A 17,525-nucleotide genomic window follows, 5' to 3' on the forward strand; every position below is an offset into this window, starting at 1 on the left:
GATGGAAGGCAGAGTCGACCCAAGCCGGCTGCACATTAAAAAAAGTTATCCGAGCAAACGCAAGGCTGAACCTGTCTTTCTGGGCTTGCTGTTTTTTCATATGTGGGGATTTGTTTTAATTCAGACGTGCAACACCCCCCCACCCCCCAGAAGCCTGACATGGAGTGCTTTCAGATGGGGGGAAATTGCATTTCCTTACCATTGGCTCTGAAGCTGCATCTCTTCCCTTCTGTAACGGGCTCCGATTACTAGGGCTGTGCTCCGCTTTGCTTCGGTTCTTAGAACTGATAGCGGAGCGGCCTGATTCGCCTTCAACAAAGGCGGAGACGTATTGGGTCGGGGGAGCTGCGGATTGAAACGAAGTGGATCGAGACCAAGCGATCCTTTGCCTCGATCCGGAGCTCTGAAAAAAAGGTAAGTGTGGCGGGAGGGGGGCTTATCTGGTGCCACTGCAGTCCGTGCGGCAACGGCAGCAGAGCCAGGTAAGGGGGGAGGGGGGGCTTACCTGCCTCCATCGCGGTCTGGCGGTGGCTTCAACTGAGGCCCAGGCCTCAAACAGGAAGACCAGGCCTGGTCTTCCTGTTTGAGGCCTGGGCCTCAGTTGAAGCTGCCGCTGGACCACGACGGAGGCAGGTAAGTGGTGAGGGGGGCCTTACCTGGTGGTGGCGGTGCAGTCTGTGCGCCGCCGGCGCCAGGTAAGGGGGGAGGGGGGCTTACCTGCCTCTAGCGCGGTCCGGCGGCGGCTTCAACTGAGGCCTGGGCCTCAGTTGAAGCCGCCACCGGACTGCGACGGAGGCAGGGGAGGGGGGGCCCTTTGATTTTCAATGCAAGTCTATGTGGGGGGGGGGAACACGGAGCTCCGATCTGGATCCGGAGCCCCGCAGCATAGGCGGATCAATGCTGGGTGGAGCGGACCCGATCCAGAAGTTGCGGATTGGGGGTGGGGGTCCGTGCACAGCCCTACTGATTACATGGTGGGAGAGAGCAGGAAGTGAAGCAACCACATGGCTTGTTCAGCTTCAATGGCACAGCACCCTCTTTTATAGCAGAACGTCTCCTGCACACGGCAGGAAATAGTGATGTATATCAGAAGAGTCGGCTTTTCTGAGCCTTTTTTTAAAATCGCTAAAACTGGGAAATGGAGCAGGAGGCGCGCAGGAGGAGCACTGCATTGTTAAAATGACCCCCGAAGATCCGTGAGTGGCCAGTTGCAAGTATGCGATAAAATGCTAATCATGGTCCAGTCCAGGGAAAGAGGTCTAATCCTTGATTCTGCTGCATGTATAAATGGGCTCTTAAGTCACTGACTGCCTTGCCCCAGCTGATTTCCTCCCTCCCCGCTCACTGCAGGTTGTCTGTGGGAAATGTTCCGAGTTCCGGGCCCGCCTGGTGTATGACAACAACCGGCCCAACCGTGTCTGCACTGACTGCTATACAATGCTACAGGGCTCCCCTGCCAGCCCCGTCCCACACCCTAATACACCTCAGCGCCGGAGATCCATTCTGGAGGTAAGGGTGGTGCTGCCAGCCAGATTAAGGCCTGCTGGTGGTGAAGCAACTTCTTTTGAAGCTAGGTGGATAGCGCAGTTCATGGAGAAATCCTTCTCCACCACCATCATCACCACCATTTTTATCCTGTTCCTTGCAGCTTCTCATGTTGGCTCTATACAATGTTCTTTGTTCTTGTGCTTCTTGCAGTATTTTCCCCCTAGGTACCCCTCCTTAACATACTGCACCCCGAAATGAGAGGCAAATTGTTGGCTAATGAAAGCAAAGCCACCCGCTGGTCTTGCTTCCCCAAAAGCACAGTGCAGAAAAAAAAAACCACAATGCATTTTTGTTTGCAGGTATTCTCTTCCTGATCATTTCAGTGTGCGGCCATCAAAAATCTTGCTGTTTAAAGTTTCTGGTCCTCTTGGTTGAATATATGAAGCTGCCTTATAACTGAATCAAATCACTGGTCCATCTAGCCAAGTGAGGACTATGCAGACTGGTGAAGCCTTGCCTTTTCTTTTAAAAAAAGAAAAGAAAAGCTGAACAGCTCAGGAAGCTGAATTCTTTAGCTTTTCTCCACTTTTATTTGGAATTGATCCAGATACACAGACCCCACCCCACTCTGGCTGCATAGAAGCTCCATATTAATATTGGGAAGAGCAAAAGAAAGGGGGAAAGAAAGGACAAATATAGTTGATGGTCTTTGAGATGATGACAGTTTGCATTTATATCTTTTCCTCCAAGGAGCTCATGGTTCTCACCCCCACCCCACCCTACTTTATATCACAACAACCTTGTGAGGTAGTTTAGGCTGAGGTCGCCCAGTAAATTCTGTGGCTGACTGGGAATTTGAATCTGGATCGTCCCCGTTTGACACGGCTCAGGAGTGTTGAACCTCAAGACTGCAAGTCAAATCTGGCCTGCCTGGGGTCCCAATTCGGCTCTCTCCAGATGGCCATGTCCCTTTCCCCTGGTCACTGATCATGTGATGGTTTGCTAGCTTTTGCATGCCCGCCCCCAATCCTAAATTGAAATGCCGCTCCTTTTGGTTACTGGCAATAACAGCTTTAAACTATAATGTGCTGGTGTTTTGGCCCTGCCCCTTTGGCCCCGCCCACCACTGATGTGCAGCCCCCGAGAGCGTCTCTTAAATGGGATTTAGCCTTTGGGCTGGATGGGGTTCCCCCACCCCCCTCAGCTAGCCGCTACACTGCTCTGGTTCTCTGTAATGGTACAATTGAAGTTCAAAGCTGCAAGGTGCCTGTGCCAACGGAACGGCCTGCTATTGGTGATTAGGGCTGTGGGCCTTACAAGAATCTCTCTGGCCTTTCTGCAGAAACAGGCTTCTGTGGTGGCAGAGAACAGTGTGATCTGCAGCTTCTTGCACTACATGGAAAAAGGAGGAAAGGCCTGGCACAAAGGCTGGTTTGTCATCCCCGAAAATGAACCCCTGGTGCTTTACATCTACGGAGCTCCCCAGGTATGGCAGCCCCCTTCCATTCTCCTATACACCACTTCTTTTCCATGATTTTCCCCTGTCATCAGGCCTGCAGATCCCCCTGAGAAAAAAAAAGGTCCGGCCCTCCTTGACTTGGGAAGAGCAGCCCTCTTGGGATGGGAATGGAACTCACGGCTCAGCTCGTGCCATTTGAAGGCGGGAGGGGGGATGTCTCATGCTCCCCCCTCTCCATATACGCAACTATTAAATGAGACAAAGGGTTCCCCAAATATGAATGCTAGCCTACCTGGCTACGAACCACCTGATGAAAACATCTTTCTTACCAGAGTTGGAAAGAAAGGATGCTAAGCTAGGCAAGGAAATTGAGCTAGGCCAGCCTACCCCAACCTGCTACGTTCCAAATGTTTTGGATCACAAGTCCCATCATTCTCGACCATTGGTTATCCAGACTGAGGTTGATGGGAGCTGGAGTCCAAAACATCTGGAAGGGGGAGAATGAGCTAGGCTCACACATCCACCCTTTCGTCCTTGGTGTCCTTTGACCCTGAGCTGCCTGCCTGTCCTGCAGGATGTGAAGGCCCAGCGCTCAATGCCTCTGATCGGCTTTGAGGTGAACCTTCCCGAACCAGGCGAGCGGGTGGATCGACGCCACGCCTTCCGGATCAGCCAGAGTCACCTGTGCTGGTATTTCAGCCCTGAGACGGAGGAGCTGCGGCAGCGATGGATGGAGGTGCTAAGCCGGGCAGGCCGAGGAGAAGAAGCCAAAGGGACACCTTCCATCCTGGAGGCAGATGAGGATACGGAGGCAGAGAGAACCTAAGACACGGAGGCTGAGGAATTAGGAATAACTGACTCTGCCCACCTTGGGAACTTGCTCACCATTTTCTGACCAGTATACTTGAAACATTTTCTCTCTCTCTCTCTCTCTCTCTGGCACTTTCTCCCCTTCCTTTCTTCGTCAGCATTAATGATTTGCCATAGGCGACCTCCTGTCTCCCTGCTACAAAGACCTGTCCTCAGCCAGAACAATCCCTGCCATCCCTGGCTGCAGAGGTGATGCACACGCACTGAGATTTTGCTCCAGGCCAGTTCCTATTCCCAGCTGTAGCATGTGAGAACCCTTTCTTTCTTTCTTTCTTTCTTTCTTTCTTTCTTTCTTTCTTTCTTTCTTTCTTTCTTTCTTTCCCTCCCCTCCTCTACACAGGGAGAAACTGATCCAAGAGGGTGGATTTCTTCCCTCTCATGTGCTTCCCCCTCGTTTACATCTTGTACCAAGATCTGTTCTTCCAGTTCTCCACTGCTTATTTAGCACTTACCGAACTTATCTCCATTGCAGTGGTTTGGGAAAGGCGGTGTGTGTGTGGGGGGGGGAGAAGGGGGGACAGTGAAAGAGGGAAAATCAGCATGGAGCCAATTATTTCATTGGAAGGGGGGTTGTCCTCTCGAGCATTCGTTATCCTCCCTCACCCCTGGCAATGTTTGTGTGAGATTAGGTGGAAATTTTGTCTATTGTGATGTTTCTCACCCTACCAGCTACTTCTGAGATAGAAAAGGCTGCTTTCAGCCTGCCTCAAATTTAGCAGATGGCTGATCTTGTTTTAACTTGAAGCCTCTGTCTTCAGGACTGCTTTGAATTAAACTCATACAGACTGGAAGAGAAGGGCTGGTTTAGAGAAGAGAAGCAAAGCAAGATCTTTACTTTGCAGGGAGGGGTCTTCTCTTACAGATGGGATACATTGATGAGTGGCCACATCCCATCTCATTATTTGCTCTTCCTTCCTCTTACCTTCTCTGGGCTTGGATAGCAGGTCACAGTCCACCCAGGGCTTCTCCTGTGCAAGCCCCACTGAAGTTGAATGGAGCTGTATAGCACTGTGGCTAGCATTCAGTTGATACCCATTCCTCATGTTTGTGGTGGTGACTTTTTTTAAAATTATAAATGGGTTGTATCTAGTGTTAGTTCTACTTAGAGTAGACCCATTGGAATGAATGAGACTTCAGTTAGACTGACATTGGATACAACCCTATAAATAGCTCAAAGGTGCTTGCAAAACAGAAGAGAACTTAAGAAAATTGCATAAAAGTTGAATTAAGTCAACAATTAAAAGGAAAATGATAGGTAAGTAGCTGGGAAACATAGTCTTCAAGTGCTTTTTGTGAGGACCAAGGAATGTAGTAGACACATGAGGGAGAAAAGTCCCCCATGGAGCAGCCTGTCCTAAGATTGCCTCTCGGCACGAAGGAGGCATGCGTGCATGAGCAGAGGTAGGCAAGAGAATGAAATTTCACAAGCTGAAATTGAATACAGCCAAGGCCTGGGATAGTGTAAGTCTCATTCATTTCAATATGAATGTAAGAATTGCCATGCTAAATCAGAGCAAAGTCCATCTGATATGACAGATGTTCTTAAATGTTAGTCCATCCACATGCTCCATCTAAGCAAGTCCCTAGAAAGCTTGAGGAATAGTCGAGAATATAATTGGTTTCACACAACATGCTAACCCACACTCTGTGGCTGAGTGTGGGTTAGCGTGTTGTCTGAACTCAGGACATTTTCCGCAGGGGGGGCTTGTTAACCATGCACGCTGGCTTATTTTTCTTGAACAAGCCGTCTTGAGAACCCATGGTTCGCAGTTGGGTTGTGCAGGGTGATTAACAAGCCACCCTGTGGGAAATGTCCCGGATTCAGACAACACACTAACCTACTGTTCAGCAACAACCCATACTCAACCACTGAGTGTGCGTTAGCCTGTTGTGTGAACAGCCCCTATCTGTACTTGGCCCTGTACTCACTTGTTGTGTTTTTGACTATGGTAATTGAAGCTATCTTGATTAGGAGCCAAGGTTATCTAACAGGTTAAGAAGGCCCTACCAAGCCTAGGTTGTATCATGATTTTCATAATACAGTCTACTAATTTCCCCCTAAAAATTTACCACTTCAAGGGTCCCTTCTCAGCTGTCTGGCCTGGGCCTCATAATTTTTTTGATGCTGGTTTTTGATGCTGCTGAAGGAAAAAAAATGTTATTGAAATATGATTTATGTTCATGCTTTGATTTTTAGAAAAACAACAACAAAAAGTACATTTGGTGCTTCAGGAACCTCACTACCAGGATGTTACAGTGAAATAGCCATTCTCCTTTTCTTTGTCCCAGCTGCTGGTTTTCTTAAGAGATGCTGCCCCTGACCTGAACATCTACCTATAACAGCAAATAAGACCGGTGTTCGCAGCTGGCTTTTGAATAAGCAAGCCCTGTGCCATCCAACACAGTGCTTGTGCAGGAGATGCTTCCAGTCAATTATGCCAAAGGAAGGGGTGATTATTTACAAGAGGCAGATCAAACCTGTCTCACACACACTCACACACACACACTTTTCTCAAATGCAGTTGCTTCCCTTCCTTGATACAATGCACTTAAAATCGCTGACATCCTTGAGTTCTATTCTGATCCTTAATTGGACCATCTTGTATGTTCCTATGACCCCACAGATATTTCTCCCCCCACCCTTGCCAGTACTGTTTTAACTTACAAGTGAGGGGTGTTTGTGTGTCCCTTTTTGAAAACTGACCCCTTGCCTTGTTTTATGTAGGTTTCCTGGTGGTGCCCATCCCTGTTCTTCGTCCTCCCCCCATGGTGTAGAGCTAGTGCATGTAACTTTTATATTAAAAAAAGCCTCAGTATTAAGGGATATACAAAATCTTACCAAAATAATATTTTATTGTTGCTCATGTACAGTGGCTGGCCACTACAGAGGTGAGGGAAGGGGAGCTTCTATTGACAGAAGTGCCCCTGTCCCACAACCGAGATTTGTGTATTGTTCATTTTACTTTCTAGTTTCATTGTTGGATTTTGTTTTCCATTGTCCATAATTTTTTTTTTTAAATACAGGATTTTGTTTTTCTGTTAAATTCATTTCTTTGCTTGAGTAAGGGCGAGCACGCACACTTTCCCTTCTGGGGTTGGGATGGAAGAGAGAGGCTGGCCCGCTTTGGTCTTCCAGGTGTTGGGCTACTTGACGGGGCAAGGGACATCCTGAAACAAGTGCCTCACACCAGACAGGCTGTGAATTGGGCACGGAGGAAGGTCTTTCCCTGCCAAAGAATCTATACGGCTGCTATCTGCCATTACAAACCCTAGGAAGAGAACGGATCCAGAACAACTTCAAGGACCGGAAGGCCTTCATGCTATTGAGTCTAGAACCTATTAAGTGCAGGTCAGCTTCTGCTAGGTCAGGAGCAAAGGCACTAACAGTGGAGTGTGCACAATAAATGCAGGCTGGAGTGGAGAGCCTAACCCATGACCCCCCACCCAAAAAAACACACCTCTGCTATCCAAGTTGCTTCCTTCAGCACTTTGTAAAGAAACACCCAAGCCATGGAAACAAACAACTCCTTGCAGCACTAGTCTATGCAGGAATCCTACACTCATGGTCTTTGGCTCCTGCTCTTCATTTCTATTTCTTCCTCACCAAGGTCCAACCATCTTCGGTCTCTGTGCTTGGTGGAGGTGGAGGGGTGCTGCGTTGTGGTCCATTTGTGCTGGGAGTGGTACTGCAGTCCATGGCCTGGGGAGGGAGAAAGCAGACCTGTTAAATGGTTGGACTAGCCCTTACTGACTGTCTTCTACAAGTATATGCAATTGTAGTTTTTTTTTAAAAAAAGTTCTTTGTTAAAACAGCTTCTAACCTCCCCGTTTGACAAATACCAAGGGAGTAGTCCTTGGCATTAACTAGCGGACAGGCTTGGGAGCAGCCGGTTACTGGGCAAGCCTAAGGAGCCATGATCCCCACGTGTATCTACACAACTGCGGTATTAAAAGCTGGATCTAGAATGGATTTTTAATAGTCATCTGACACGTTTACAGGGAGTACATGCAGAAGGCTCCACTCATCGGGGGCTTTGCTCTGCAATCTGAAAACCAGTCGTCTTTCTTTAATGGCATTCTTTAACCCTTCTTATCCCACTATCCTCAGACCACCCCTCTAAGTGAAGGTTTGGAACAAGGCCTGCAGCTCAGAGGAGGCGAAACAAGCTGGTTTGCATACAGACGGACTAATGGGCTCAGGTTTAGTTTTCAGAGCAGTATTTGCAATACCTCTTCCTTGGTCTCCTCTTCCTTGTTACTGCTGCTTTCTTGAGCTGCCTGGGATTTTGAAGCAGCCATCTTAGCCTCTTGCTTCTTCTGGGTCAGTCGGAGAATGGCTTCATGCACTGCTGCACTGTCTCCCTGCTGGCACTGACTGAAGAACAGGCACAGTTGCTGGCTTACCTACCGTGTGGGAAGAGGGACAAAATTCCTTTCAGCAAACAGTGCAGGACCATTCCCAAGCCAAGCACTCTAGAGATGACAGTAGGAGCATGTCTTTCTTCTATCCCATTAGAACACACACCGTTCACAGAGCGGAGAACCTAAAGCAGGAGTTCTTACTCTTACAACTATCTCGAGTGCTTACTGCTGTAGCTAGCAGTCATAACAGCATTAATAATACTAGATAATGAAGGAGATACTTAGCACACTTGCCCCACAAACAGAGTCCAGAATTGCAGGGTCTTGACATAAAATATCCCTCCAGTGTCGTGATCTGGGAATGTGGCAATGACCTTCCTTAGTTTTCCAGAAAGCAGGACTGATAAAATAGCTTTCAAGGCAATGGCTATTTTTAACCATTCCAAGCCAGAGGAATAGCTGGGATTCAGGCCCAAATGCAAATCAGTGTTGCTTAACTGTCTTTGCAAGTAAGGGCACAATCCTATGCATGTTTAGATGGAAAAAACGGTCTACAATTCCCAGCATGACCCAGCCAGCGAGCTAGGAACTGTAGATCATTTTTCGGTCTAAACATGTGTAGGATTGTGCCTTTAAGATATTTTGGTTCAGGGTCATCAACATTCGATAGCCATGAAAGATTGACAATGATAAATATTATTTATTTATTCCTCTAAGGAGTTCAGAGTAGATTATATTATGGCCCTCTCTTTTCCTGATGGTATCCTCACTTCAAACCTGTATGGAAGGTTAGGCTGAGAGTAATTGACCAAGGTCACTTGTAACTAAGCAATAATTTGAATTTAGCATCAACTCGTTTAATGTTTTAGGCTACCCTTCACCAACTTGGTGTCCTCCAGATGTGTTGGGTTACAACTCCCATCATCTACAGCCAACATGGCCCTAACTGGATGGGGATGATGGGAGTTGTAATCCAATACATCTGAAGGGCACCAGGTTGGGGGAGGCTGCTCTAGCTGCTCCAATACATTGTCTCTCAACTGACATAGAAAAAAAGGGAAGTGTACATTTTGTCTAGTGGAATCCTCCAATGCCTCTCTTTGCTGTACTACGCAAAAGGAGAAGTATTTGGCTCCATCTAGCATGCAACGTGATCTGACATTTTCTTTCCTTTCCTGCATTTTTATACCGCCCAATAGCTGAAGCTCTCAGGGCAGTTCACAAAAATTAAAAACCATTCAAAGTATAAAACAAACAGTATAAAAATACGATATAAAATACAACATAAAAGCACAATGACTGTCATGGGTGGATTGGTCAAGTCCATTTCCACAGGCTTCCTTCAAGTCTGGGCTTTGCTAGTTCTTTATGGATGGGGTTTTTAAGAGGATTTTTTGGCTTTTTTAAAAAGTGTGTTTTATGTGCTTTTTTCAATTGTGCGAATTTTTGTACACACTGTATCAACTAAAGCATGTTTTCACACATTTTTTAAACAGGCATTTTTTTTACTTGAGGACTTTTCAAATGGTCACATTTTTTTCAGATGTGTTTTTCCCCCGGTCTGTTAAGGTATGTTGAGTTCTGGATGGACACAAATGGTATCTGGTGCAGATCGGAGAAATCTGCCCCCAAAAGCCAGAGGGAGTGGATTTCTCACACACCCTCTCTATACGCATTTGAAAAACCTCCGTGTATGGAGCAACAGTGCCCCGCAGTGGTAAATGGCGACCAGTTCATTCAGGGACGGGAGGGTAGGTTAAAACCTCTTAACATCTCTGGGCAGGATTATAATGAAACAGGGAGAATAGGAAGGGGAGGTGTGATAAAGAAAGCAACCCTTACCTGTAAGGGCAGAAGAATCGGTCCAAATCAAAAGGGGCTTAACATGGTGAGAATGTCAACTCTCTAACACAAGAGCCTAAGCAGGTTTTCCGTGATTGCAATGCAAGTTCCAGAATTTGGCTTCCAGCACTGTACTGAGTGTATCCATCAGATTGCTGAGAATCCCAGTTTCTTTTTCCTCTCCGGTTTTTTTAAAATGATTCCCCCGCCCCTACTCATACTTGCAGAGTAGTTTGTAAAAGGCAAAGTCTTCAATTTATAGTGCATTATTTATTTAGCTTGCAGTCAACTTGTCAGCTTCATCTCTATGGCTGAGGAGTTTTGGTTTTGCCTTATACTAGGCTAAGATCCCTACCCTATATTTTCTTTTGGGGGAGAGTTAGTGTATGGGTTCCTTCACAATGAGCTCTAGTTACTGTATGAAGGGGAGGAGGCTGAGAATGACTGGCCTCAGATCAGAATGGCTAGTATTCCTGGAGCTTTTTGTGTGACTTGCACCCTTGTTCGCTGGTTGTGACACTTCACGGTGATGGATTATGTGGGTTCATTTATGGGATGTTGGCATGATGTGTGTCCTGCCTTGGAGTGAGTGTTTGGACTTGATGACCACCTGGTCCCTTCCAGTCCTTGGTTTTTAAGATGTCCAAACATCAGGATGGACTCATCAGAGCCTACATGCCTTACTAAAAAGAACTTTTGCAGGCAGACTAACTGGGTAGGCTGTCAAAACCAACCCCGCATTGGACCAATCAAGAGTGTGAATAAATACTGCAATACAGTAAGATGAGCATAACTAAGAAGACTACCTCTGGCTAATTACAGAGTAGGGAGAAAAGTTAGAAGGTGCGAAGTCCCCTATGAACCAAGAAGAAAGTAACAGGAGAAGAAGACCTATAGATCTCTCCATGACCTGCAGGAAGAATCCCATCTGACACCAAGGCCTGGATCGCACAAACAGCAGGTGAGGTTAATCTGTTTCAAACTGGGAAAAATGCTCCTATGGCTGACAGCTTCACCTTGCAAAACCATTTCCTGGATGTACTAGATGCAAGGGAGAAAAGTTGTACCCTGGCATGATAGTTTTGTGGCTGGAGATCGCTACTACTACTATTTAATTTGAAACAGCATTCAGTCATCTAAGCCCCCAGCTGCAATATGGAGAGATACAGAGGAATACGACTTAAGAAACAGCACTGTGAGACAGCAAACAGTCATGCATGCTTGCTCTCATGGTGACTGAAACCCTAATACTCACGGAGTAGCCAGTGGTAGAGAAAGATCTGGGTCTATTTTATGCTTTCGAAAAAGTGACATGGCCGGGGGAATTTACATGACCATGCCCCCAAAGCACCATATCTTTCTATCCTATCAGTCACATATCCCAGAGTGCCACTGGGATTCAGGTGGAGAGGAGAGGAAGGAAAGGTCAGAATTTTCCTTTCTTTATAGCCTAGCATATGAAATACCTGAGCCAGGCTTCCATCTTCTACCCTAGTGTCGAATTCATTGTTCATCAACTCAGCAAGGAAATCTTCTATCTCTTCAGGCTCCAGGTCAGCTGCAGAAAAGGTAGACATGGAGTCAAGTAATGCAAAGGGGAAAGATTTCAAGCACAGGAAGCTGCCTTATACTGAGCCAGGCCCTTGATCCATCAAGCCCAGTGTTGTCAACGCTCATTGACAGCAATGGCTCTCAAGGGTTGCAGGCAGTTTTTCCAGCCCTACCTGGAGATGCCGGAGATGGAACCTGGGACCTTCTGCATGCAAAGCATGTACTCTACCACTGAGCCACGCATGCCCCAAGATGCTCATGATCGGATATTCCCTAAGGGTAACAAAGGGACTCAGCCCATGCCCTTCCCTGCGGTAACCCACCATACCCCAACTGTGCTCTCTAAACTGGGGATAAAGGCCTGCAATGCGCTTCCTCCCAGCTGTAATCATACACAAGATGGGGGAGTCCTTGATCCCAGATCTCTGGTAAAATAGCCTTTCTCCTGGGATCGAAGGTGTTCATAACTAGCCACTTAGAGACACTTCAAATTTAATTTACATGCTCTTCTGAGTTTTCAAAATTGTAATAACGATGATGACTCTACTGTGTCTGCTTTGTCTCTGTTCCGTTTTAGGATGTTCAGACAGTTTTTCTTGACCCAGCGAGGATCCTGGTTTAGGATAAGACCAAATGAGCAAATTGCTAACCCTTGTGCCAAATAGCTCTGTTGCTGCTGTTTCTAAGATAGAACATAGTGAGACCAGTCTGACTTCGGACGCCCGCCATGTTGTCACAAAATTAAATCCGGGCCCCACCATGTTTATTTAATACACATTTATATACCACTTTCCAATAAGATTATCAAAGTCATTAACATAATAATATAACGATAAAATAATTACTGTTGAACAATAAAGCTATAGTTATAAGTAGCAGGGTTACACCTCTGGGCAGGCTTGCTCAAAAAGGTAGGTCTTAAACAGGCGGCTGAAAGTCAAAACTAGATGCCTGCCTGATGTTAATAGGGCAGAGGTCGGTAACCCCTTTCAGCCCAAGAGTCCAATTAAATTTCGGAGATGCTCTAGGGGCTGCATTCTAGTGGTGGGTGGGAGCAAAGGCAAAGGGGGAGGAGCCATTTTTTTTAAAAAAATGCCAGCGTATTCTATCTTAAAGCTCTTTCTGCCAGTAATTAAGCCTTAAGGGAGGCATTTCAACTTTTTAGAATGGAGGAAAAAAGCTACACCTAAGCCAAGGATTGTGGAGAAAGGGAAGGGAGTGTGGTCATCTGAGGAACTCCGGAGGGCTGGATCTGCCCCTGGGCCTGAGTTCCCCCCCCCCCCATCTGTAATAGGGAGTGTGTTCCAGAGGCCAGGTGCTATAACACTAAATGCCCAATAATACAATAATTTTAAAAATGTATTTATTACCTGACTCTCCCTCTGGATTGAGGCAGGGAACAACACCAAACACAATATAATACATAAAATTACTTAAAAGAGCATATAAGACCAATGCAATATTAAAATAACAATCACAGCATCTTAAAATTCTTAGGTTTAAAATTCATCTGGGTAGGCCTGCCGGAAGAGACCTCAGGAGCATGCAGTATCTTCAGAAGTGTTCCTTCTGAGGATTGCAAAGACCAAGCAAGGATGTAAGGGGTGAAGTGATCCCTAAGATAAGCTGATCCCAACTTGTTTAGGGCTTTATATGCTAATGATAAAACCTTGAACTTGGTCCAGTAGCTTGCTGGCAGTCAGGGCAATTCTTTTAGCAGAGGTGTAACATATTGTCGTTACTTGCCCCTCATTACTTACCTCGCAGCTGTGTCCTGCACCAGCTGTAGTTTCCAAACCAAAACTGAGGGTAGCCCAACATAGAGCACATTACAATAATCTAATCTTGCAGTTACCAAAGCCTGAACCACTGCGGTCGAGCTATTATAATCCAGGAGCATCTAGCATACCCGTCAAAGCACAGAAAAGACTCAGATAAGGATGAGGCTCTCCAGTTTCAACTAGTGATGTAAGGATCCAGTTTTAACTTGGGTCAGACCATTGTCCCTATTTTGGGCACACCATAGACAGTAGAGGAAACGGCATTCATAGCCGCAAGAATCTACCGCCTGATTCAATAGCACCTCACCATTGCTTTGGAAGTACTCCTCCACAGCCCCCACCATCCATTCAGCTTTCTCTTGGCTGTACGCTCCTCCAAAGCCATTTTCAACTGCAATCTGCATCAGAAGAAGACAAGGTCAAATTCATAAATGGGCAATTCTGCAATAAACAAACTTCCAGTTAATAAGGCAACACCTTTTAAGAGCGGCAGAGCTGGTTTGTTAATACCTTCACTGCCCTCAAAACTAGGGTGACCATATGAAAAGGAGGACAGGGCTCCTGTATCTTTAACAGTTGTATTGAAAAGGGAATTTCAGCAGGTGTCATTTGTATATATGGGGAATCTGGGGAAATTTCCTCTTCATCGCAACAGTTAAAGCTACAGGTGCCCTGCCCTCTTTTAAATCTGGTCACTCTAGTATAGCTCCTGCAGCTTTAACTGTTGTGATGAAAAGGGAATTTCACCAGGTTCTCCATATATACAAATGACACCTGCTGAAATTCCCTTTTCTATGCAACTGTTAAAGATACAGGAGCCCTGTCCTCATTTTCATATGGTCACCCTACTCAAAACATGCCTTTTCAGTCCTAATGGAGTTCTAAATATAAAGCAAAAGTTACTCAGGTTTTCTGCATGGTTTCAGAAGATGAATTAGGGAAAAGCCACTTCATCCTTTAATGCTGGTGGAGTTATGGCAGTGACAGATGCATATTAGTTAGCAACTGCAACACCATCAACACCTCACACCCAATAATCCCTGTCCTTTTTTTTGTTTCTAAGTTGAAGGAGAAATATGTATATTCTTATGTATCAGGCAGGCAGCCAGCCCAAAGCACAAAAGGGAAGGGCATGACTGACAGCTCTCTCCTAACTGTTCCAGCCTTCAACTGCCTTGTGTGAACTAGGTTTACAGGGTGCATAAAGAACCTATTGCTATGTTACCGCTAAAAAAACACATTTTAAAATGCTATACCCCTGATTATTCCAAAGCTCCTGGTTCTTGTTTATTTAAAAATCTCACTATTCTCAAGTGAGTTTCATTAGATTACAGCTATAAGTTTTCAACTGCATTAATATTTCCATGATCAGGGACATAGTTGCATGCCATTCAACTGCACCTATCAGGCTGGCTGAACACCAGCTGTGTGCTTTGGTAACATATATAATCCCCTTTCTAGGCGCATTCTGAAATTGATAAATGTTTTATAGAATGTACTAGCCACTGAAACCCCAAGGAACTGATTGATCTACTTTCAATTCTCCCATTCTTGTTCCATATGCAGTTGGCTCAGGGATATCATCACATTCTTGTTGCAGGTATATGAGGACTTAATTTTGCTAATATAAAATGAAGCTATGGTCATAGAAAAATGTGTTACCAGCATTCATGTGTGTGCATGGAGAACACAAGAGCGTATCAAACCCAAATACAGCTTAATCCTTTGCATTTTTACTCAGAAGCAAGTCCAATGGTGGTCAACTGAACTTCCTCCGGAGTACGTGCACACAAGATTGCAGCTTTACCATTGTATGAAAATGTCGTCATGGTTGGGCTTTCAATAAAAAAAGAACCAGCACGTGAGAGAAATGGCTACGGTGATGCATTACTGGGCCAGTACCATCCAAATTCCAGAGGAAAAGAAATGTTAAGTTTGTTACGACAAAAAGGAACTTCTTTGTCTACCATTCCTATGAGAATTGGTGGTCGATCTACATTGTTATTCTACCTGAGTTTAAATGGGATTTGGCTATTGGGATGCCATAATTTCTACATTGAGGTTCTACATTGTATCCCTCAACATTTGATAAAAGAAATTAGACTGAATGTACAAAGAGCTTATCACACGGTATAAGTCAGGGTGAGGCAGAAGGAAGACGGAGATCTACTGGCAGTTCAGCAAAGCTTTCTGATGCCCAATTGTTTAACAATAGCAACAACCCTTTCCACCTAAACTAGACTGCTATAATGAAGAAAGTTTGGGGTAACTATTAGTGGACTTTTATGTGAACTCAGTTCAGTTCTAGTACTGAAAACAAATTCCTAGGCTTAGAATGTACACAGAGCCACATTGTTCTTTAGTTCTAAGTATATGACTTTTGTGCCTGACTCTGAATGGTAGATCTTCTGGTTCCAGGGGAAGAAACAGAAGTAGCCCCAACAAGTCTGTATCTGCCCACTTTGGGGTGCTTTCAGAGGAGGCTTTTAATGTGCAATTCCCTTGCATCATTTAGAGGAGGTCCAGACAACATCATCCTCCGCTTTGCAGTGTTTTCCCACTGCTTTTTCCATTGTTTTTTTTCTTACTACAGATAATAAGTTAAGAAAGAAAAGATGGAATAGCTGCACAATGCCTTCTGATAATGTTAGGAAGCCTCCATCCGAAGTCCCTACTATAAGCAGCACAAATGAATGGGCAGCCTCTGTGGGCTCTAATGGCATACAGTAAGAAAACAGGTACTATATCTATTTTAAAAACAATGAAGGGCCCCTTGAAGAGTACCAATTTTATTCTATCACAAGCTTTCATGGACTATAGCCTAGTTCATCAGATGAATGGAGTATTATTATGATTGCAATGGGCATGGGGTATTATTATGATTGTCACTGTGACTACTTCCTGCATTTAATTTCCTTCTGACCTCACTGTTTACAATCTCCATCATCACCCCACCCCACCCCCATGTACTGTAGTGTAAACCAGAAGCTCTCCATAATACTCCACACATCTGTTGAACTGGGCTATAGTTCACAGAAGCTTATGATAGAATAAAACTGGTAGTCTTTAAGGTGACACTATTCTTCGTTGTTTTTAAAATAGCTATCCTACCTGTTTTCTTATTATGTGGTCTGGTTGCTGGTGACTGCGAACCGAATTTGTACCTGAGATAGGGTGACCATATGAAAAGGAGGACAGGGCTCCTGTATTGAAAAGTTGTATTGAAAAGGGATTTTCAGCAGGTGTCATTTGTACATATGGAGAACCTGGTGAAATTTCCTCTTCATCACAACTGTTAAAGCTGCAGGTGTCCTGCCCTCTTTTAAATCTGGTCACTCTAGTATAGCTCCTGCAGCTTTAATTGTTGTGATGAAGAGGGAATTTCACCAGGTTCTCCATATATACAAATGACACCTGCTGAAATTTCCTTTTCTATGCAACTGTTAAAGAAACAGGAGCCCTGTCCTCCTTTTCATATGGTCACCCTACAGCCTGAGACTTAAAAATGTTAAGTCTTTAAGGTGCCACAATACTTTTTGTTGTTATTGCTACAACAGGCTGATTCGGCTACCCTCTAGAAATGACATCTATTCCAGTGGGTCTACTACACAGGGCGCGCCTACTATAAAGCGTCATAACCCAACGAATCCGTCTCAAGATGCCACGGCCGGTTTTGCCTCGGTATTGCTGTTATCCAAGCTCACAGACGATGCCAGAGGACGGCGGGCCAGATAAAGAGCTTGCCCCCTCTGCCGCCATTGCTGGACCCCTGGGACTATTTGAAGGAAAGGCATTTTTCACTTACATGCCGCCCCAGAAATACACTTTGGTGCCACTTCCCCCCTTTAGTGCTGCCACTGTCCTAGCTCCTCGCCGACAGTTTCTCCGCCCGGGCTAAAAGAATCCTACCTGCAAGACAGGCCAGCTGTCCAGCACAGCCTCTACCGCCTGGCTGAAGAGGCCACGTGTCTCCTCCCTCGGCGTCGCCATGACAAGCTGTGGGCAGCCAGAAAGTCAACCGCAGATTTATCGATGGACAGCAGCAGAAATGGGGAGGCAGGCAAAAGGAAACGCGCGCAGAGTCTACGATATCTGCTCTTCTTTGTTAAGCGACAGGAACAGAAAAATTCTAAAAGTTCCAATCCCACCCTGTACTCTGGCGGGATACTCAT

The 17,525-nt window shown here is 45.6% G+C and overlaps 2 protein-coding genes across 2 annotated transcripts in view; one reads left to right on the plus strand and one right to left on the minus strand.

The window, feature by feature from the left end:
• Positions 1-4,069, plus strand: part of FGD1 (FYVE, RhoGEF and PH domain containing 1) — a 57,648-nt gene extending 53,579 nt beyond the window's left edge. Inside the window, exons 16-18 of the mRNA XM_063119434.1 lie at positions 1,351-1,509; positions 2,831-2,974; positions 3,522-4,069. Of these exons, the coding sequence (XP_062975504.1) occupies positions 1,351-1,509; positions 2,831-2,974; positions 3,522-3,773 (555 nt within the window). The 3' untranslated portion in view covers positions 3,774-4,069. The remainder of the gene's footprint in view (positions 1-1,350; positions 1,510-2,830; positions 2,975-3,521) is intronic.
• Positions 4,070-6,652: 2,583 nt separating this feature from the next.
• TSR2 (TSR2 ribosome maturation factor) lies at positions 6,653-17,355 on the minus strand. Its single transcript, XM_063119435.1, has 5 exons — positions 17,263-17,355; positions 13,661-13,751; positions 11,488-11,579; positions 8,048-8,221; positions 6,653-7,517 (listed from the first exon to the last, which is right to left on the minus strand). The coding sequence occupies exons 1-5, from the start codon at positions 17,341-17,343 to the stop codon at positions 7,407-7,409; spliced, it is 549 nt and encodes a 182-aa protein (XP_062975505.1). The 5' UTR covers positions 17,344-17,355; the 3' UTR covers positions 6,653-7,406.
• Positions 17,356-17,525: the final 170 nt, after the last annotated feature.

Source organism: Elgaria multicarinata, chromosome 3, assembly GCF_023053635.1.
Source record: "Elgaria multicarinata webbii isolate HBS135686 ecotype San Diego chromosome 3, rElgMul1.1.pri, whole genome shotgun sequence".
Lineage (NCBI taxonomy): Eukaryota > Metazoa > Chordata > Lepidosauria > Squamata > Anguidae > Elgaria > Elgaria multicarinata.